This window comes from Megascapheus bottae, chromosome 24, assembly GCF_031878675.1.
Source record: "Megascapheus bottae isolate mThoBot1 chromosome 24, mThoBot2.hap1, whole genome shotgun sequence".
Classification (NCBI taxonomy): domain Eukaryota; kingdom Metazoa; phylum Chordata; class Mammalia; order Rodentia; family Geomyidae; genus Megascapheus; species Megascapheus bottae.
Window position 1 is genome coordinate 19,130,945 of NC_143532.1, and position 22,150 is coordinate 19,153,094.

The window sequence follows — 22,150 nt, forward strand, 5'->3', positions numbered from 1 at the left end:
GGGGGTAAAGCTTCCTGCAGGGTTTATGTCCCAGATTTCAGTGTGAGATCTGGTGGGTGTGGATGCAGGAGGCTAAGGTCTGGAAGGTGTGGCTAGACCATGGACTGGCAGGCAGGGTCACCTGGTGAAGGCAGAGCTCCCTGGAGTGAGGAGGCGGAGACCTCACCTGGTCGGTGCAGCCCGGAAATGGGTACTTCTTTTACTGAAGAGTGATTTTCTCTAGTGGCCCTCCAGACTACCCTCGATTCCCAGAAGTGGGATCTGGCAGGGTGCCTTAGAAAAGGTCTGTTGGAATCCACCTGCTAGGTAAAGAAAAAGCACCCACCTAGCACTGTACCAGGTGACCTGCCAGTGATTCTTAGAGAAAGGAACTTGAGGTCTGGAGAAAAGGGAGGGAATGTCACCCATTTCCACCAGCTTCGGGAAGGGGGTTGTCCCTCATATGGGAAATGGAATTTGTATCTGAATTCTCTACTTTGAAATTTGCTTTTGAGGAAGGTCTTCAGAAACGACCACAGGGCTGAGGGTGTGGCTTAGTGATAGAACAACACATACAGACACATGGACACACACGCACGAACACCAGTTGCCCTGTTTAACCAGAATACATTACAAATGTTCTTTTCGGTATTAAGAAAGGAGTCCAGTAACTTGGGCAACCTTTGTAGAGGCCTTGTGTTCAGACAAAACTGGTAATTGTTTTCATTCCCTTTAGAGGGGTCCCTTCCTGTTGTCAGTCCTGCTTTAAGGAAATGGCTTCCTCTGCGACCATATTATGAAGTTCCTTGATTAGTTCTGGCTCCAGAGTGGCTTCGTACCCCCACTGTAATGTAACGAAGTTTCTACCCTGTCAACTAGCAGCTAAAATCTGAGTCGGACTTGCAAGACAGAGGGTGAACACCAGCCCTTCCATCAACTATTAAACATTATCCACATTTTCTAATATCCTTTCATCTATACCAGGACTCCTCTATGTCCTCACCCCACCCCCACGCCCCATTTTATTCTTGGAATATTTTGCATCAAAGCCTAGCTAGACTCAGCATTTGATGGCTGTTTCATTTTGAGACCCTGGTGTGTGGCAGGAGGATTTGTACAGAAAGCCCTGTATTAAAAGCCACATCACTGAGTTCTCTCTATTTACACGAAAACCTAGAACATGCTCTTCCTTTCTCAGAGTTTGTTTCCTTATTTATAAAAGGAGGGTTCTGGCCCAGCTAATATGAGGTTCTTGTTCTGTGCATGAAAGCTGTGGGCTAGAACTAGGCCCAAGGCCTTTCTGCCAATGGATCCCTCAGACCATTAAAGGCAAGGATACATCCAAAATTGAACCTGCAAAAACTTTGCAGTGTCACTCACTTTTTTTTTTTTTTTTTTTTGCCAGTCCTGGGCATGAGCTCAGGGCCTAAGCACTGTCCCTGGATTTTCTCAAGGCTAGGGCTCTACCACTTGAGCCACAGCGCCACTTCTGGCCTTTTTCTATGTATGTGGTACCAAGGAATGAACCCCATGCTAGGCAAGCACTCTACCACTAGGCCAAACTCCCAGCTCCAGCTTCACTTATTTTTAGTTGCTTGCTTTCACACCAGTTTTAGGGGCTACTCAGGTCATCTGTGCTCTTATTAGCTTTGCTATAGATAACCCACAGATGGATGGACCATAAGGGCAATGGCTGTTTCAGACTTTGGAGTAACTCAAACCAGTTGAAACTATTAGACTGAGCCCATATGGATTCCAATGCATTAGGTACCTGAAGGTTTCAAAGGATTCCACTTTTCCCTTTGTCCACTCACCTCAAACCATCCTTTATCCCAGAAATACTGCTAACCTCTATCCCTGTGCATTGAGACTAGGGGCTCCTGCCTTCTCACACTTGGCTCCCTGGTGAATGGACTTTCTCTTTGGCAAAACTGTTTTGGTAATTAGCACAAGGTGAGGCAGGCAAAAGGGCCTGGTAACAAGACAGTCCTTGGGGCTTCTGGTGCCAAGACAAATATAAACAAATAAATGGAGGTAATTCCTCTCTCCTTTGGAAACAACGTTGGGGTGGTCTGAAGAGGTAATGGAAAGGGCCAGGATGTCACGTGGAAGTCAGCCAGCAAGGCTCTGAGACGATCGTTCTCTGCCCTGCAGGGAACATCTGAGGATGAGGCCAGATGTGTTGAATTTTTATTCTTCCCGGAATGATAAATGCTCATCAAGAGCATTTCTTCCATGCACACCACCCACTCCGGGGCAGACCTTAATTCGCTTAGGTCTCTTGTCTGTCTCCGAATGTCTCTACGAGGCTTCTGGGGCCCATCTCCTCTTATGGAGGTGCTTCTGCATTCAGTGTGGTGCTGAGTGTGCTCTGTTTGGAGGCACACTCCGGGTCTGAGTGCCCACCAAGCCCCAGTGCCTCCCCCTCAGCAAGCTCTGTTTCCTTGCCCCATCATCATTTTCCATTCTCCATTGAAGAGCCGCTTATTGATCTTGGCCCATTTCTCAAAGTGGCTGCACTCTGATTCCATCCTCAGCCCAGCCCACCTCCCCCAGGGGAGCAGCCCTAGCCAGTCATTTGGGAAATGCAAAGTTGGGAATGAGGATTCTCAGCACACCTCGCCTGCTTTTCCCACTAAGCAAGAGGGGGCCAGACCTGGACTGATTTAGCCAAGCACCCAATCAAGGCCTGGCACAGAGCAGATGTAAGGTGGGTGGATGCAGCCAGCATTGTCATGTTACCTGTAAGGCAGGAAACATGACTTCCCTCCTCCTCTCCAGTATCACCACCAATGCCGGAGCCATAAAGCAAATGACAGATGAGAGTCAGATCAGTGTAATGGTGCTGAGGGAACAGGCATCAGATTTCTTGGGCCAGAAAAGGGCATCAGAGTTGCAAGATCATGGGGTTAGGGTGTATGGGCCTAAGCTGGAGGTCTGTGTCTGGACTGCACCAGAGCAGGTGAGTTCTCCTGACCCAGGCAGGTACACTTGACTTGTTCTTCTATAGAACTTACCGTTCCCACCCCTTCCCTTTTCAGAGGGTGGTTGGGAGAAAGTTCTAGAAAGTAAGTCCTAAGCAGAATAATGTGTCTATGCCTGGGCTTGTGCCTTTTGAGGGATGGGGTGCTATGTCATGCTACATGCCAAGCCTGGAAGGCTGGTGATCATACCCTCCTTTCCCTCCAGCCCACCTTGTATGTCTGAAGAGTCCCTTAAACTGGAGAGTGGGGGCAGAGGAAAATCCCCCCATCTTGGTGACTAGAAGCAGTGCAAACACCAGTGGGGTAAATGCGCTTTTTATTTTTAACATAATTTAAAACTGTAACAAAAATAATTCTTCATCCATCACCAGAAACCCAAATGATAACCAGTAACGATGGCCCTCATCTTCTTGGGGTATTGATAAAAAGAATCTCCCCGGGCTCCTCTCAAAAGGCCCTGCATGGCAGCAGGAGGAGGACTTCGTGGGGAGGTACCTCTCGGCCTCTTTGGGAAAGTTGACGGGGAAGCCAGAGGTCAGTGTTGGAGGCCTGGCTACCAGCCATGGCCAGGCCAAAATGAAACATCTGTTTAAGCCTCCCCAGGCACCTGGGGAGTAGGAGGAAGGAATGGAGAAAGCTGCTGCCCACCACAAATTAGCACCCTGTGCTTAGACCTGAAATGGCCTCTGCCAGTACAGGATAGGGAGACAAAAGTAGAAAAATAATGGTGGCACACTTCCAGGAAGGAGGTGACAGTCCTCGATTGATTAAGGCATGATGATTTGAAAATACTTTGCTGAGCCCTATAGAACCACAGTGCAAGCTGAGGCAGAGCCTGGGGTAGTGGGCCTTAAGGGCTTCAGTTAGGGATCTGGCTGTGATGGGATCCCCTTGGGACCCTCATTTTTTTCTTTGTAACACAACTACAGAGCAAGAATTAGAAAGGCCAGGCTTCCCTCTACTGGTGATTTCTGGGAATGACCACCACACAGTAGCATCCAACCTGTAATCCCATGGACCAGGTTCTCTCTAGCCATCCTCCAGGAAGTCAGGAATGGGAGCTGGGGCCACCTAGAGGGAGACTGGGGCGTCCTCCTGGGTGTTAGCAGGCTCCTCCATCTCCAGCCTGGCCTGCAGAGGGGCCTGGGTCTAAGAAGGCCTCTGGGTCTCACTTCAAAGGCATGGAGAAGAACTTGTTCCCAGACTTGCAGCGGACCTGCTCAGCTAGCACTCGCAGCAGCAGCTCAGAGTCTTCAAACTCCTCGATGATTTTCTTTAGCAGCAGCCAGCAGAGCGGGGACACTCATGTTAGGGGAGTATGAGGCCCAGAGATACCACAACCACCAATACCACAAAGTCTTTCACAGGCAGGGCAACACTGAGGGGTCCTGAGCCAGGAAGGCTTCAGGTTCTCTGATCTTGACTAATCATCCCTCACTCTTATGAGGTCAGGCTTATCACCCCACTTGCAGAAGAGATTCCTGAGCTTTCATTTATAGATAGCAGCCAGTGAAACTGGGATTGGGACCTGGGTCTGCTGAAAACAGAACTCTCTCCAGCCCTGAACATGATTAAGCCAAGAGCAAGGCAGCTACTGATGATGACCCACAGACTGCACATATTTTGTTTAGCTTACACAACATTTTTGTTTTTTAAATCAACTGCCAATGTTTGAATTGGGAGTCTATATAAAAACCTGGATATTTGGCTTCTTTTGAAAATCAGAAATACTAACACTACTGGGTGTCATGGCTGCCTGGCTTTCCTGCCCACTGCCTCCTTGCAGTGGTTCTCTACCCCTAGCACTGACTGGACAGTGAACTGGGCTTTGAGGGTTGGGTGCTTCTGACACTGGCACACACTGCTCATTCCCAAGTCTCTGACCTGGGGGTGAGAGGCTGAGATTGCAAGGGAAGCCTGCACTTCTTCACACTCCAGTGTTCTAGGACAGTGCACACAAATCCCTAGGGAGCTTGTTAGGATGTAAGCCAGAACCAGGCATAGCGATGCTCTTCTGCAATGCCAGCATTCCTAGCACTCCAGAAGCAGAAGGGAGGAGATGGTAGTTTGAGGCCAGCTTGAATTACATAGTGAGACCTGGTTTCAAAAAAAAACCTATGGCTGGTGTTGTAGCTCTACAGCTACACTTGCCTGACATGTACAAACCCCTGGGTTTAATCAAAGCAATTGTATTCTCCAGGTGAGGAGAGAGAGTGGGGAGGGGCAAAGCCTTTGGATTGCAGGTCTTCCTGACCCAGGAATCACACTTCTGGCAAGGTCAGATGTGAGGCTCTCCTGCCACATCCTTGGTTTCTCAGGTACTTGAGACTAGATGCCTAATCCGCCCTCCCCCAGTTTCTACTCCATCACTTCTGGAGTTAGGGTCCTCTATGTTCCCACCTGGGAATTCACCTGTAGCTCCTGGAGACACTGCCCTTCTAGCTGCAGATGTGCGTCACCCACGCACCAGGCCAGACTGACGTGGAATGAAGGGTCCTGGAGAAGAAGGCAAGGAGGTGGTTGTCACCCAGAGGCTAGAGCCAAGGTACCACAGCAAAGCTGTGGCACAGCTGTCAGGGTCTCCTTGCAGGGTCCTGGCCTGTTCTGTGCAAGACTAGACCCTCAGTACTGATCTTAAGAAGACGGCACAGACAAAACAGTCTGCCAAAGGTTCTTGCTATGAGCAGAACTGCACCCCAGACCTCAGAGCCCCTAGTGTGATGGCATTTGGAGGATTCTCTGGAAGGAAATAGGGGTGGGCGAGGCCCTGAGGGTTTGGTTCTTACACTTAGAAGATAAGACCTCTTTGAGAGCTTGCTAGCTCCTTCCTTTCTCTCTACCAGGGAGGATACCTTAAGGATATAGTGGTTAGAATTCAACCTTGATGTTGGATTTCCAGGCTCCACAATGTGAAAAGATGTATTTCTGTTCTTTAAGCCTCTACTCTGTCGTATTTATTATGGCAGCCCGAGTCTGGGCTTTTCCTTTACATTCTCAGGGTGCACAGAAGGACATGGAAGAAGATTCAGGATCTCTGAACTTTCTCATCTAAAACAACCTAGCACACCCCACACTTTTCAGATGAAATGAAAAAAATCTAGAATGTCTTAATATTGTGACTTTTATCTCAACAACCAAAAAAGCTGAGAGTGGAGCTATGGCTCAAGTAGTAGAACACTAGCCTTGAGCAGAAGTTCAGGGACAGTGCCCAGACCTTAAGTGTAAGCACTTTAGGACCAATGAGCACACACACACACACACACACACACACACACACACACACACACACAAAGCCTTGATACTCAAGCTGGACCACAAGTATGCCTAAGGACACAGAGCAGGAGCATTAATTAAGGTTAGGTCATGTCACACTATAGAAGGGTTGATTTTACTGGTTCTGGGAACAATGACTTCTCAGGAAATAAGAAATTAGCATGGACACGTTATGGAGTGGAAGGCACAAAATTCAAATACACTTGAGTCATGGAAAGCCTTCACTTGCTGGATTTTGGATGGGCTATTCATGGCCACACCCTAGACCCCAGGGTTGTATGCTCTTTGTGGACACACTGACGAGAGTCCTTCAGTTTGCCTCTGATAAGGGCTTCTTTAAAGTGGTTTTATTCCAGTTATTAATGAATGGAGAAGAATCAGCCTTGTTAAAGCATTATGCATTATCTGTACTATTTGTGCATTACCTGATAGAAAGTGGTGAGACTGAATTCTTCCATGACTCTGTCCACTTCTGAAACTAGATCCAGGAACTGGGCATGCCCTGAGGTGACCTCCAATCCAATAAAGGTCCTGGGGAGAGGCAGAAGTAGAGACAACGTGGGAATGTACATGTCTCTGAGCTCACAAATCATCTGAGCAGGAGCCCAGGGCCCAGTGGGAGGCCAAGAGGCCAGGACCGTGGTGAGCTCATTTCCCAGGTGCTCTACATGCTGATTTTCTCCCTTTATCCTCCCACCTTCAAGTTTCCTCCTCCAGTTGGGACCCCACGTTTTCTTCTCCCTGGTGTCTTAAGAACCTCCTTAGATGACTTTACCCACCACTGACCACCTCTCTGCCTCTACTTCCACACCTCCCATTTCCAGTCTTTCACCAGCTTTCACAGTATCAACGCCTGACACATCTTCCTCTCCTCATATAGCAGAATCTTTGATAGCTCACTCAGACCTCCTTGAAACATTGTAGCCTAATGAGTTTGTACAACATAGAATGCAAGAAGGCATCACCTTTTCAGAGGCCATCAGTGAGTGCACTGGACAGGGAGGCTTGCCCTTGGTAATGATCAGTTCCTCTTTATATTCACTTAACTTTAAAAAAATTTTTTTTTGTCAGTTGTGGTACTTGAACTCTGGGCCTGGGCACTGTTCCTGAGCTCTTCAGCTCAAGGCTACTGTCCTACTCTTTGAGCCACAACACCACTTCTGGTTTTCTGGTAGTTAATTAGAGGTAAGAGTCTCATAGACTTTTTTAGTGCCTGGGCTGGTTTTAAACGGTGATCCTCAGATCTCAGCCTCCTGAGAATCTAGGATTACAGGCATGAGCTATTGCTCCCGGCTTGCAATGAACTCTTTAGCATTTTTCACCTTTCAAAACCCACTGGGGGTGGGGGGCCCAGGTGTAGTGGTAGAGTGCTTGCTTGCATTCACGAAGACCGGGGTTTAATTCTTTGGCACCACATACATAGAAAAAGCCAGAAATGGGGCTGTGGCTCAAGTGGTAGAGCTCTAGCCTTGAGAAAGCCCAAGGACAGGCTTTGAGGTCAAGCCCCAGGAATGGCACAAAAAAACCCCACAAAAAACCCAACCCACTGGGCTTATTAGAGCCACAGAGAGTGTATAAACTGTTATAATTAGGATCAGAGTTGGGTAGAAACATGCTTCTGACTTTCACAGGTCTTTCCCTGCTTTCACACCCCTCCTAGTGTGTGAAATTGGGGAATTTAGGAATTCCAATTTAGGAATAGTGGCTCTGCAGTCAAAGACTTGGTTAAAAAAAAAAGGAACAAAAACTAAGCACACCTCTCAATCTTTGTATCAACTTCTGGTAATGAATCTGACTTAGGTGGACACTTGCCTGGTTTTCTCTTGATTGGTATAAATCTTTACTTGGTTTGCAGTAAAGAAGAATCTGAAATTTAGAATAAGAAAGAAAAAATCAGAAAAAAATCTTATGTCTAAAATAAAAACAAAAAACTCTCTTTAGCACTTTTAATTGTGGCATATGCTCAGGAAGCTGAAGCAGGAAGATCATGAGTTCAAGGACAGCCCACAGTCCTTTTCCTTTTCATTTCTACCAGAGTAGAGGCAGGCCATACTGAATTTGCCCCTTTCCAGAACTTAAATCTGGATGGCTGCTACGAGGTTCCTTCCTTCCTTGTCTCCCTCCCTCCCTTCCTTCACTCCCTCCTTCCTTCCTTCCTTTCTTTTGCCAGTACCAGGCTTGAGCAAGCTTTCATGGAAAGCCTAAGGGCGAATAGTATGGCATGTGCCCCAAGAGATGGGCCAGCCTGCTTACTAGATTAATGCACTTCATGTTCTAAGCCCAAAGCAGCTCAGGAAAGGAGGAGGAGCCTTGAGGGGAGAGGAGCAGGAAGGCAGAGGGAGCACTCACTTTTGGAAGGCAGCCATATGGTCTTTCAAGGTCTGTACAAAGGGGAGGATCCAGTGGTGGCGCAGGACCACACTCTGAGACAGGCTGAGGTGGAATTCCTCCATCCTCACCAGTCGGGGCTCATAGGTCTGGGCGTGGGGCAGCAACACATCAAGCAGGTCCAGGAATTCCTCTCTGGCTTCATCTGGAGGGAAGAATAGAGAAGGGGCCCTTGTCTAGCCAAGAGGTCATGGTTGAACCCCAAAGGGAAGGGAGAGAAGCCCTAGGCATTCTGGTTTTGAGGGTAGTCTATGTCTATGTAGCCTAATAATATCTTAATATTAATTTCTGGCTAGAGAAGTGCATTAATTGCTCATTTTAAAGGATTTGAGTAAAGAAGAAACATACAGAGAACTTCTGCTTTCCAGTATGAAGCTTGGAAGTCATACTGCCCTTATAAATTATAAAATGTTCAATAAACTGAGAAAGCAACCAGTCCTTTTCAGATCTGTAAGACTTGAGAGACACCCAGAGGTGAACAGAGACTCACACATGAGCAGAAACTTCTCTGGGAACAAGGACCAGAGTGGGGAAACCTAAATGGTTTCCTTACCCTGGGATCCACAGAACCCATTGCTGGATCCACAGGTTATACTAATCTGACAAGGTCCAGAACTCATGAGGAAGGCTACATTTTGGGGAGGTTTATTTCCTGGCTTACTTTTAGGTTCTCAGTCTTTTATTTATTTATTTTTTTTCTTTTGCCAGTCCTGGGCCTTGAGCTCAGGGCCTGAGCACTATCCTTGGGCTTTCTCAAGGGTAGAACTCTACCACTTGAGCCACAGCACCAATTCTGGCTTTTTTCTATGTATTTGGTACCGAGAATCAAACCCGGGCCTTCGTGCATGCTAAGCAAGCACTCTACCACTAGGCAAAACTACTGGCCCTCAGTCTTTTGGAGAAAATGTGCTTCTGGCATGGGATAGACAAGAAACACTTTAGAAACATGTGGGACCCTCCCCTACTTTTTTTTCTCAAAATGGTTTGCCCTTAAGAGAAGTGTTTAATCAGATCCTAACCTGCTAAAGTATAAAACCACCTACCAGATTGGGGAAGGGAAATCCCAAGTCAGCCAAAGTAACAGAAGACAAAATAAAAATTGGAAGCCAGGATCAGGTGGCGAGTGCCTGCAATGTTAATTACTTCAGAGGCTGAAACCTGAAGGATCTAAGTTCAGGCAGAAAAGTCGAAGAGACTTCATCTCTAAAATAAGCAAAAAGCCAGTGGAGGTGTGGCTTAAAAGGTAGAACATCACCCATGAGCAAGGAAGTTGAGGGAGAGTACAAGGTCCTGCGTTAAATCCCAGAATCAGAAGAGAAAACAAAAACAAAACAAAGCTGAGCCGATATAAATAAAATTGAAGCTGGGTGTGATGATAATCCCAGAACTGAGGAGGCTGAGGCAAGGAGGAAGATTGTAGGTTTGAGACTTGGCTGGGCTATATAGTGAGATCCCATCTCAGTAGTCACAGAGAGAAAGAGAGATCAAGAAAACAAAAGCTGATGGGTAATGTCCCTCCAAGGTCTATACTTAGATCGTTACATCACTTATAGGTATTAGGACTGGTAAGATAGACTTCATTAAATAGTACTTTTGCTCTATGATAAAGAACATATAAAAAATATAGGGTGTTGGGCTGGGAGTTTGGCCTAGTGGTTAAGGTGCTTGCCTAGCATGCATGAAGACCCGGGTTCGATTCCTCGGTACCACATACATAGAAAAAAGCCGGAAGTGGTGCTGAGGCTCAAGTGGTAGAGCTCTAGCCTTGAGAAAGTCCAAGGACAGTGCTCAGGCCCTGAGCTCAAGCCCAGGACTGGCAAAAAAAAAAAATATATATATATATAGGGTGTTGACCACCTATAATCCTAGTACTCTGGGAGACTGAGATCTGAGAGTTGAAGTTTGAAGCTATCCCTGGCAGATAAATCCCAAGATTCTTATCTTCATAAACCAGAAAAAGGCTGGAAGTAGAAGTGTGGCTAAATGATAGTCTTGAATGAAAATAGCTGAAAAAGAGCATGACACCCTGGTATAAGTCCTCATCCCCTAAAAAGAAAAAAAAATTAAAACTCAATGATAAGAAATCAAACAATTTGATTAGAAATACACCAAAAACCTTCACTATACATACCGGTAAAGACATACAGATAGCAGAAAGCAAATGAAAAGACTCAACATCAGATGTCATCAAGAAAACTCGAAATAACAACGAGGCACCATTGTACACCTACATAAGAACCAAGTTCACAACGCTGCCAGCACCAAACACTGGTGAGGATGTGGAGCGACAGGAACTCTCGCTGCTGGCAGGAGAGTTATACAATGGGACAGCACTGTAGAAGATAGTCGGTTGTCTCTTTATAAATCAAACATAATCTTAGTATCCAACCCAGCCATCATACTCCTAGGTATTTCCCCAGTGTAGGTATGTTACAAAAGCATACAAAACCCTGTACACAGACATCCCAAGCAACTTTGCCAGTATTGAAAGCATGTGGGAGATAGGGATGAAGAAGTACCCCTTAATTAGTATAATGAAACCATTCTATATGATGTTATATGCTCTATATATAATTTTTTTCTTTCCCGAAAGTAAATTTTATTTTCATTTGTCTAGAAAAATAAAAAAAATATTTAAAGATGGTTTTTATTATGTACTTTACATTATTATAGGTTATTATAAAGATGATGCATAGAGGGGTTATAGTTACATAACTCAGGTAAAAAGAACATTTCTTTTTGGACAACGATATATATATATATATATATATATATATATATATATATATATATACACTTTTTTTTTTTTTGCCAGTCCTGGGGCTTAAACTCAGGGCTGGGGCACTGTCCTTGAGCTTTCTCAAGGCTGGTGCTCTACCACTTGAACCACAACACTACTTCTGGCTTTTTCTGTGTATGTGATACCAAGGAATCAAAACCAAGGCTTTGTGCATGCTAGGCAAGCACTCTACCACTAGACTAAACTTCTCATCCCTTTGACATATATATATAATATATATATATAATTTTTTTTCTTTTTAAATAATCAGAGATACATAGACATTGTACTTTTTTTTTCTTTTTTTGGCCAGTTCTGGGCTTGGGCTCAGGGCTTGTGCACTGTCCTTGGGTTTTGTCAAGGCTAGAGCTCTACCCCTTGAGCCACACACCACTTTTGGCTTTTTTCTATGTATGTGCTACCGAGGAATTGAGGGTCTTTGTGCATGATAGGCAAGTACTCTACCACTAGGCCAAACTCCTGGCCCTGATATATTCTTTTTGTTGTTATTGTTGGTTGTGGGGACTCTAGGCCTGGGCACGGTCCCTGAGCTCTTCAGCTCAAGGCTGCTGCCCTACCCCTGGTGCCACAGTGCCACTTCTGGTGTTCTGGTGGTTAATTGGAGATAAGAGTCTCACGGGGCTTTAGGGCCTGCGCTGTCTTTGAACTGTGATCCTCAGATCTCAGCCTCCTGAACAGCTAGGATTACAGGGGTGAACCACCATGTAATCCTGGGGCTTGAACTCAGGGCCTGAGCACTGTCCTTGGGCTTTCTCAAGGTAGAACTCTACCACACGAGCCACAGCACCATTTCTGGCTTTTTTCTATGTATGTGGTACTGAGGAATCGAACTCGGGTTTTTGTGCATGCTAGGCAAGCACTCTACCCCTAGGCCAAACTCCCAGCCCCAGCTATATATTCTTTATAGCTTTGTTCAAGCCTATAGAATGTTCATCATGAAGAGGAAACCCTAATACAAACTATAGACCCTGTGTGATTATCATGTGCCAGTGCGGGCTCATCAACTGTGACAAATGTGCCACTCTAGTGGATAATAATGGGTAAAACTACAGAAAATAATAAGAGCCATCTCTTACTCTGTGTACTATGTACTTACCCTGTTTACTTAACATAGATGATCTAACTTTCCTAAGAGATAGGTATTACTATCAGTCCTACTTTAGAGGAGGGGAAAAAGAGACTCCAAGTAGTCTTAAAGGACATGGGAGAAGTAGTCGAGTGATGTCTCTAGCTCAGAAGCGTGGGCTTTTTGCTTGTCATCTGCTCATCAGTGCTGGTAGGAATGTGGGGGAATCAGCACATGGCATCCTTGATTTCTTCTTCCTAGTTGCAGCTAGGAGCCACCTATTGGTCCCAGCCATTTGCCTTCCATATACAACTCACATGGTATGTAGACGTGAGTGGCCCAGTTGCCCCGCTCATGGGGAAAGGTGCGGATCCGCCCCCCATGTTTTGTACTATCATCCTCTGGCCCTTCCTCTGTGCTGGGAAACATGTTTAGCACACTCTCAGGTACTGGAAACCTCTGACATGGAAGGGGGCTTTGGCTTCTGCAAGATAAAACAAGGAAAGAAAGCAAGAACAATTATCCCTGGCATTCTCTATCTCTATACATCCAACAAAAACTGTACCAGTTTTACATAGTGGCTGAATCTGGATTTCCAGGCAGGTGCTGGAGGCAGCTTCTGGAGGGCCACAAAGCCTTCTTCCCAGTTTGTCTCCCAACAACTCCAGGAAACAGACCTTAATAGGGTGCTTGGTCTTCATGGGAAACTTGTGAGTGGGCTGCAGTGTGTGATTTGAACATCATTTACCTAGCTGGTCAGGCCTGGGCTAGGTGGCACATTCCAGGGCAAATGTACTCTTGGGAGTACAACAGTTTCCTCATGTGTAAAGCACCTGATGGATCCACTGAGAGAATGCTAGCAACCAGAAAAGGTATTTAAGAACCGAAGGCCCAAGAAATGAAGCGACTTTGATGGCTTTTATTCATCAGAGTTCTTCTCAGTCTCCAGTCTGGCTCGGAATGGGTGTTCAATGAGTATTGGTTGGATACATGAAAATAAAAACTCTGCTTGCACCATGGCTGTTATCTCTGCAATTGTGTTCCGATGAGCAAGCACACCTAGGATGGTGCAATGCTGTGCAGATGTGAGTGTGCCAGCCTCCGACTTTGTCCTAGCCAGGTGGAGGTGCTCTGGGGGTAGAGGTCCTCTTTTCCCTCGGTACCCCCACCCCCTTTCCATCCCTAGGAGCTACCCCAGACCCTCGAGACCTATTGGGGCGAGCCTTTTCTCAGATCCTCACCGCCGACGCCGTTTATTCCCGGGCCTGGTCCGCTCCGTGGCAGCCTCGGCCTCGGCCTCATTGTCTGAGCCGCTGCTGCTGTAGCCCACCAGGGGCGCCACGCTCATGAGGCCGCGTCGGAGATCACCGGATGGGTCGGCGGGCCACCTCAGGGCGCATCCGGAGTTCCGCGGTGCCGGAAGTGCTCCCGGGGGGGCGGGACCTCGCGTAGCACCGCCTCCGGACTGGGTGGGAAGGGGCCGGGAGAGGCTGGAGCCCGACTGGGTCGAGCGCGCTGGCCGTCCGGGGACCGCACGCTGCCGGCCCGCCGTCCGCGCGCGGAGGCCTGCCTGTTGGAGCTCCTCCGCTTCGGCGTTCTCGACTCACAGGTTCCACAGTCCCCTCTACACGGGCTCGTCGTCCTGAGACCCCGGGTTCCCGCCCCTCACAGCCAAACCCGAAGGTCCCAGAGGCCCCTCGCGGTCAGGTGCAGGAACCGCGCCGGGGCCCGCGCGCCTCCTCCCCGGAAGCCGAGTGGGCGGGAGCCGGGCGCCCGCCCTCTGTCAGCCTCGGCGCCGCCCTCCGCGTCGGTCGGGCCGCGGGATTCTCGGTAGGTGGCGCCCTCGCTTCGCCGCCCCCACCTCCTCCGTCGCCGCCGCCCGGGCGGCCGCTCCTCCCCGGCCCCGCCTCCCTGGCCCCGCGCCGCCCGCCCGTGCGTCGGCCGGTCTCTGCCAGGCCATCCGTCGGTCCGCCCGCCCTCCCGGCCTCCCTCCGCGACCCAGCCCCGCTACCCCTGCTGCGCGCTCCGCTTCCTCTATTCCGGCCGCCGCAGTCCCGGCCGCGGGCCGCCGCTACGCGAGGCCGTGGATTGGCAGCGCGCATAGGCCGCGCCGCTGTCGCTGGAGCCCGAAGAAAGGGACGGCCGGGACCGCAGCTGGTCGCCGCTAGCCCCGCGGGCGGTCCGGAGCAGGTGAGCGGCGGAGCACTGGGGACTGCGTCTTGGGGGCGACTTCCGCGTCCGCCGCACCCCTTCCCCAAGCCGGCCCAACAATCATCCCCCCGCCCCGCGGGCCCGACCGACCGGCCGCTTTCCCAGTCGGGCCTGTGACTGGGGCCTTTCTCGGGCCCGGCCACCCCACTCTCGGGCCGCGGCAGCCCGGCCATCCTGCGCCTGGGGCTGACAGGAGGCAGCCCAGCTGGGCGGCCGAGGAGGGCCGGGTAGGAGGCGATCGGTTCTCATTCGGTTTCCCATCGAGGTAGAAGGGCTGGGGTGGGGCCCGGGGTGGGTGTTTCTCCTGGCCTCCCCTTCCATTTGCCCAGTGACCAGAAAAGAGTTCCTGGTTTCACCTTCCCCGTTGAGGTCCAGAGTGGGCAGTGGGATTGCTGCAGGGAGGGGGTGGGGTTGGCAGCCATTGCCAGGAAGAACCACACACAGTTGGATTGGCGCAGCTAGACCCAGACAGCGCTCTGCGCAGCCCACCTTTCTACCTCTGCCCCACTAAAGGCTTAAAATACCTGCCTGCTGGTGCAGGGAGCCACATCGCCCCTCTCTCTGAAAGATGCAGAGGATGACGGCTTTTAGGTTGAGATTTATTTCTTTGGCAGAACAGTTGGAAGCCAGTCTGGCCCATGAGGGCATCCTTTTACCTTTCTTCCTTTCAAGAGCAAACTTACAAACTTTTAAATGCAAGAGGCAGATGAGCAGGGAACCTGGAAGTAGGCTGCCTCTGACATTAAGTTCCTCCCTCTCTCTGGCATTACCTTCTACTGCCACAAAGTGGTGAGTTACAGGCTTGCCTGGGTTGGGTGGGCTTTGCCTTGCATTGATCCCTGGAATGTTATAGACTCAGCAGGAAGCCTCTGTGATTAGATTGCTACACCCTAGTCTCCGAGGGCGATCAATGCAATTTCCTCTGGACTCTTGATGGCCCGTTGGAGACACTTGGGAGATTTAGAGCTCCAGGGGAATGACTGAAGTAGGGAAGTTCAGCTTTGTAGCCATCCAGGCTGGGTGGATCTGTGAACTTGTCATCTAATGCCCATTGTGTATGGCTGCAAATCCCAGTAGCCCCAACAGTCCTATTTTGTAGAGCGAGAATAGGCCTGTGGCTCGGATGGAGGGCAGCATGGGCAGGATTGTCCCACAGGAGAGGGGTTTTGAAATGATGCTTGGCTCATATAGTTAGCCTGGTATTGCTTGTCTCCTTGGGTTAACTCTGAATGGTGATGTCTTGCATTTGGACTTAGAATGAAATGAGAGCAGGGCTGGCAGACCTTAAGGAAAGATCATTCCAGATTCTCACATGTGAGATATCTCACAGAGCAGGGTTTACAGGGAGCTAGAAGGGGACTTATAGGGGTTGGGGTTAGCTCAGGGACGAGGAACTAAGGTGGGTGGGAGTAGACAGCTCCCCTCTCTTTTGCCTGGCTGAGTTGATGTGCCCTCAATCTTCATTGGTGGCATTTGAACAAAGGCAGTAGATTCTGCCCCTGACATCTCTCTTCCCTGATGTGGCTGATGTTTGAATGGCACGTGTGGGCAGCACAGGGAGAGGAGCCAGGGAAGGGTTGTTTGTTCTTACCTCAAATTCACAATGTCTCTCTTCCCTACAGAGCTGATCACTGGGAAAGGCAGATCCTCCCTGCCATTGCTGGGACCCTGCCTTGAAGAGCCCCCTGTCCTGTTAACACAGCCTTTAGTCTGTCTACTTGGTTAATGACTGGGGCTGTTTGATCAGTGCTCTGCTGTGCCTTGTCTGAGGTCCTTGTCCATCCTTGAGATTGGACATCTTCTCTCTCTAGATTGTATCACCTTAAGCAGGAAGCTGAAGCCGTTACTCTCCAAACCCTGTTTCATCTTCCCAAGCATGTCAGAAAGCTGGCAGCAGCCCCCACAGACGCAACCCCAGCAGCCCCAACCACCGCAGCCTCAGCACCATGCAGAGCCACCACCTGCGCTGGCTGACCACACACTGCCCCCGGGCACAGCTGAGAACCCCCTGGGCTGTGCTGTCTATGGCATCCTCCTGCAGCCAGATCCTGGCCTACAGCACCCTCAACATCCGCCCCTGCAGCCAGCAGGGGAGCCAGGCCCCAAGTGCGGGGTGTGTGGCCATGACCTGGCACACCTCTCTAGCCCCCACGAGCACCAGTGTTTAGTGGGCCATGACAGGTCATTTCAGTGCACACAGTGTCTCAAGATCTTCCACCAAGCCACAGACCTGCTGGAGCACCAGTGTGTACAGGCTGAGCAGAAGCCTTTCGTCTGTGGAGTCTGCAAGATGGGTTTCTCACTGCTCACCTCGTTGGCTCAGCACCACAGTGCCCACACTGGCCTGGTGAAGTGCTCCATCTGCGAGAAGACCTACAAGCCGGCCGACTCAGCTGAGCCAGCTACGAGTACGGGGGCCCCATCGCTTCAGGTGGCACCCCCACACCCCCCAGCTGGGGGACCTGCAGAACAGCCTGAGAAGCCCTACAGCTGCCCCATCTGCCAGAAGCCCTTCAAGCACCTGTCAGAACTCTCAAGGCACGAGCGGATCCACACTGGGGAGAAGCCATACAAGTGCACGCTGTGTGACAAGAGCTTCAGCCAGTCCTCCCACCTGGTGCATCACAAGCGCACACACAGCTCAGAACGGCCCTACAAGTGTGCTGTCTGTGAGAAAACCTTCAAGCACCGCTCGCACCTGGTGCGGCACATGTACGCACACTCGGGCGAGCACCACCTGTTCCGCTGCAATGTGTGTGAGCTGCACTTCAAGGAGTCCTCGGAGCTGCTGCAGCACCCCTGCACCCCGAGTGGCGAGCGGCCCTTCCGCTGTGGTGAGTGCCAGAAGGCATTCAAGCGGCCTTCTGACCTGCGGCAGCACGAGCGCACGCACAGTGCCGAGCGGCCCTTCAAATGTGACCTGTGCCCCATGGGCTTCAAGCAGCAGTATGCACTCATGCGCCACCGGCGCACACACAAGACTGAGGAGCCCTTCAAATGTGGCCTGTGTGAGAAAGGTTTTGGGCAGCCCAGTCACCTGCTCTATCACCAGCACGTGCACACCCTCGAGACTCTCTTCAAGTGCCCCATGTGCCAGAAGGGCTTCGACCAGTCAGCCGAGCTGCTACGGCACAAGTGTTGCTCCACGGAGCGGCCCTTTAAATGCCCTGTGTGCAGCAAGGCCTACAAGCGGGCGTCGGCCCTGCAGAAGCATCAGCTGACACACTGCGCAGCGGCCGAGAAGCCCCTGCGTTGCACCCTGTGTGAGCGCCGTTTCTTCTCCTCCTCAGAGTTTGTGCAGCACCGCTGTGACCCGGCACGGGAGAAACCACTTAAGTGCCCAGATTGTGAGAAGCGCTTCAAGTACGCATCAGACCTGCAGCGCCACCGCCGGGTGCACACAGGCGAGAAGCCCTACAAGTGCCCCAACTGTGACAAGGCCTTCAAGCAGCGTGAGCATCTCAACAAGCACCAGGGAGTGCACGCCCGAGAGCAGCAGTTCAAGTGTGTGTGGTGCGGTGAGCGCTTCCTGGACATGGCCCTGTTGCAGGAGCACAGTGCCCAGCACAGTGCTGCCGCCGCTGCTGCTGAGGGCGCCTACCAGGTAGCTGCATGCCTGCCCTAAGGCTGGGCCCCCACTACCTGGCCCAGCCCAGCCTCACCTCCTTGTGACTACATGGCACCATGCCCCTCACCTGTGTTCTGAGGCCCCAGAGAGAGGACAGGAGGGTCCTCTGCAGGTGGGCAATGTTGCTCAGGCACACTGGCACTAGCCAGGCAGTGGCCAGTCCTAATTCCATAAACCCTTTTCCCATCATGGGATTTACCTTCTGAGAGTATCTACCTCTCATCTCTGGGAGCATGGAGTCCCAGGGGCAGTCAGGTAGCCTCTGTCTACTCCAGGAGTGGAGGTGTCAACTCAGCCTTCCCAAACCTTTCAGCTTCTTAGAAGCCAGATAGTCTGGAAGGACAAGAGAGGTATGGCAGTACCTGGGACCCAAGGTGGGTAGGTGGGACATCTCCCTCAAGTTGCTGTTTGGGGGGAAGGAGGGCAGATTGAAAGCCACAATCCTCTATCCAGGTAGCAATCTCTGCTACCTGGAGAGCAGGTATGTTCCTGTGACCCCCTCAACTAGAGACAGCACAGTCCATAGGAAAAGGAGGACAAAGCAGCTGGTTTTGCCCAGGGCTAACCAGGCACAGGTGCTTTGGAAGCACCCCACCACTTGTGCAGTATGGGTCCAATCTGTGGTGGGGGACATATTCCCCTCTTAATAAAGAGCTGTCCGTGCGAAAAGTAAGGCTGGTACCTCCTGGCTAGGAGGAGGCACCGCCAAGCCCATGATCTCCCCAGCACACATAAATACATGTCCTCTTCCACATTGTGCAAACCAAAGTGTCCAGGCTCAGAGGTGTAGCCTTAACCCTGCCACAGTGCCAAGGCCAGACCTGGGTACCTTTGGTGGGTACCCAATTCTGCTAGCCTGTGGTAACATCAGCCCTCTATTAGTCTGGCTGCTGGCTTGACCTGAGGGATCTCTGTTACTAAAATGCTCTGGCATTATCTGGTTACTTCAAACCCAGAACATTCTTTTTTGAGTCTTCCCGCGTCCCCCAAGGATTCTATCCACAGCAAGTGTCCAGGGTGTAGGGAACAGAGAAGCATGAAGATCATGGAGACCCATAGGCAGTGTTCCTGCCAAGTGCATGTTCAGACAAAATTGTTGGACATCCAAACCCTCTGCAGGAGCCCAGCCAACCTGCAGACCATTTTAAACCGTCAGCCTCAACCCTCCCTGGTTGTGGGTCTTGACAGAAGACTGAAGAGTACACATGGCACAGGTACAGTCGGATGGGAGGATGTGTCACCTCACCCATCACCTCAGGAAGTCTGAACTGTCACATCCACCTGTTGTGTCTGACTCCTGGGTTCTTCTGGGCCTGCAGAGGTGATAGCCCTTCCTCTGCTGGTTCTTACACAATGCCTCAAAAGACGAATCCAGGCTTGCAATGGTTCCAACAGCTAATTTTTCTTTCATTTTGCTTTCTAAAAGCAGTTTGATATACTATTCATAACATTGTATAGTTTAATTTCATGTCATTTTGGATCTTATACATAAATGTGAATATTGGGATTTTTAAAAAGAATTGACTCCATTTTAGATAGCCACTTTTGATGTTAATATATAGTGAGTCCAATGTATGCTTTAGAAGTAAAGTCATTGACTGTCATAGGCCAGACCTTTGTATGTCTGCTCATTCTTCACAAGGAGGGGTCTTGGAGAGACAGAGAGCTGTGTGGACGAGAGTGGGTGGCAGTTGGGACTGAACATGGGGATGAGTTTGAATCCTAAGCTTTGACTCCTGTGGCTGCATAGCCTCGGCCAGGTCACTTGATCTCTTCTTTGGGACTTACTTCATCAGTATATTTAACAAAACAAAACAATACACACCTGGAGAGGAGGGTTAACCCTTGCTTTGACCAGATATGAGAGTTAATGGAGTCATTGTTGAAGCCTTGGTGAGATAGCTGGGAGGATGTTGTCAGGACACATGGGCCCTCAGGGATGGCCCTGTCCCCTCCTATCTTAGGGCTTAGGAGCCTGTGCTAGGATGAAAGGTACAGAACACTGTATCTAGCTTCTCCCCATTAAGATGGAATCTTACCACCTTTCTGCCTAGACTAGCCTTAAATCACTATCCTCCCATTCATAACCTCCCAAGTAGCTAGGATTAGAGATATGAGCCACCAAAGTCTGGCTTCTTATTAGAGGTCCTCCCCTCCAACCCCCGCCATGCCCCTCCATTTGAGACAGTCTTGTTATTGTGCTCAAGATTATCTCAAACTCCTAGGCTCAAGGTTTTTTTCCTCAGCCTCCTAGGTGGTGGGACTGCAAGCTGCTTGCTACTGGACTCTACCTCGGAGAGCTTTCTGATAGGATATCCTGTCTTCCTAAGCCCTAGTTGGATGACTGCAGCCCCAGGAAACCCCTGGCTTCCTCCTTGTCTCTGTGAGCAGGAAAGCAAAACATAAAGACTATAGTAATTGTAGGCTCAGGGACCAGATGGGTTGGCTTCATTTCCAGCTCTGCCAGTCACCCAATCTCCCCAGGCCCATCTTACCATCTGTAAGATGGGGTTTAAAATTACCCACCTTGGAGCTGGGAGTTAGGCCTAGTGGTATAGTGCTTGCCTGGCATGCATGAAGACCCAGGTTCGATTCCTTGGTACCACATGCATAGAAAAAAGCTAGGAAGTGGTGCTGTGGCTCCACTGGCAGAGCTGTAGCCTTGAGAAAGCCCCAGGACTGGCAATAAATAAATAAGTAAATAAATAATAAAATAACCACCTTGGGCTGGGAGTGTGGCCTAATAGAGTGCTCACCTAGCGCGCAGAAAGCCCTGGGTTTGATTCCTTGGTAAGACACAGAAAAAGCCAGAAGTGGTGCTGTGGCCCAAGCGGTAGTGTTCTTGGGAAAGCCCAACGATAGTGCCCAGGCCCTGAGTTCAAGTATCAGGACTGGCAAAAAAAAAAAAAAAAAAATTACCCACCTCATAGGGAGTAAACCAGGCCTGCTTTTTCTTTCTACTCTATATTTTGTTCTTAGGCACAATTTCTTATATTTGTGAAATCCAGATAAATCCAAATAAATGATTAAGTTGGGCCGGGAGTTTGGCCTAGTGGTTAAGTGCTTGCCTAGCATGCATGAAGACCCGGGTTCGATTCCTTGGTACCATATATAGGAAAAAAAAAAGCCGGAAGTGGTGCTGAGGCTAAGTAGTAGAGCTCTAGCCTTGAGAAAGTCCAAGGACAGTGCTCAGGCCATGAGCTCAAGCCCAGGACTGGCAAAATAAATAAATAAATAAATAATAAATGATTAAGTTGCTGGTAAGGGTTGCCATTGGGATAACCTGAGCCAGAAGAATGTGGGTTTTTTGTTGTAGGTTTTTGTGGGTCATAGGGCTTGAACTAGGTGCTGTCTTTGTGCTCTTCAGCTCAAGGCTACTGCCCTACCCTGGAGCTTAGCCCCATTTCCTGTTTTTTCTAGAGGTTAATTGGAGAGAAAGAGTCTCCTTTTGTGCCCGAGCCTGCTTTTGAACCTTGATCCTCAGATGTCAGCCTCCAGAGTAGCTAGGATTACAGGCATGAGTCACTGTGCCCGGCCAGAAGAATTATTAGGTTTGAGTAGGCTATGCCTGTTTCTCTGTCCCAGTGGACCAGAAACGCCTCCAAAGCAGCATCTTGTCAGTCACCCAGCACCTGGCACTAACCTAGGCAAAGGCATTAGCTGGATGTTTGGTGGGTTGCATTCTGGGATGGAGTTTCCCAGTCATACATTCCCATTCCCTTCTACACATGCAGGCAGGACCTCCTATCTGATGTGGCAGGAGGCTTGATACATCCTCACAGGACCCCAAAAAGACTGTGATTGCCAACTACTTCCTGTCT

At 49.8% G+C, this 22,150-nt stretch overlaps 2 protein-coding genes across 5 annotated transcripts; one reads left to right on the plus strand and one right to left on the minus strand.

Moving 5' to 3' along the window:
* Nucleotides 1–3,269: 3,269 nt before the first annotated feature.
* Nucleotides 3,270–14,012, minus strand: Usb1 (U6 snRNA biogenesis phosphodiesterase 1). 2 transcript variants are annotated; one of them, XM_090357569.1, is made up of 7 exons: nt 13,732–14,012; nt 12,808–12,974; nt 8,586–8,769; nt 8,049–8,102; nt 6,662–6,767; nt 5,364–5,459; nt 3,270–4,236 (listed from the first exon to the last, which is right to left on the minus strand). In XM_090357569.1, the coding sequence occupies exons 1-7, from the start codon at nt 13,836–13,838 to the stop codon at nt 4,132–4,134; spliced, it is 819 nt and encodes a 272-aa protein (XP_090213695.1). In that variant the 5' UTR covers nt 13,839–14,012; the 3' UTR covers nt 3,270–4,131. The 2 variants fall into 2 exon arrangements, with proteins under 2 accessions (XP_090213695.1, XP_090213696.1); XM_090357570.1 differs by having other exon boundaries at nt 5,376–5,459; nt 13,732–14,010.
* Nucleotides 14,013–14,086: 74 nt separating this feature from the next.
* Nucleotides 14,087–19,940, plus strand: Znf319 (zinc finger protein 319). 3 transcript variants are annotated; one of them, XM_090357571.1, is made up of 2 exons: nt 14,087–14,680; nt 16,324–19,940. In XM_090357571.1, the coding sequence occupies exon 2, from the start codon at nt 16,578–16,580 to the stop codon at nt 18,324–18,326; it is 1,749 nt and encodes a 582-aa protein (XP_090213697.1). In that variant the 5' UTR covers nt 14,087–14,680; nt 16,324–16,577; the 3' UTR covers nt 18,327–19,940. The 3 variants fall into 3 exon arrangements, with proteins under 3 accessions (XP_090213697.1, XP_090213699.1, XP_090213698.1); XM_090357573.1 differs by having other exon boundaries at nt 14,087–14,320; XM_090357572.1 differs by lacking the exon at nt 14,087–14,680 and adding an exon at nt 14,972–15,490.
* The last annotated feature ends 2,210 nt before the right edge of the window (nt 19,941–22,150 follow it).

Coding starts and splice junctions, on each gene's coding strand:
- Znf319 (XM_090357571.1), top strand. CDS start 16,578: ATGTCAGAAAGCTGGCAGCAGCCCCCACAGACGCAACCCCAGCAGCCC.
- Usb1 (XM_090357569.1), bottom strand. CDS start 13,838: ATGAGCGTGGCGCCCCTGGTGGGCTACAGCAGCAGCGGCTCAGACAAT. Junction 8,770..12,807: donor CACTCACGTCTACATACCAT/GTGAGTTGTATA, acceptor TCTTCCCTCCAG/ATGAAGCCAGAGAGGAATTC. Junction 5,460..6,661: donor GTCTCACCACTTTCTATCAG/GTAATGCACAAA, acceptor CTTCTTCTCCAG/GACCCTTCATTCCACGTCAG.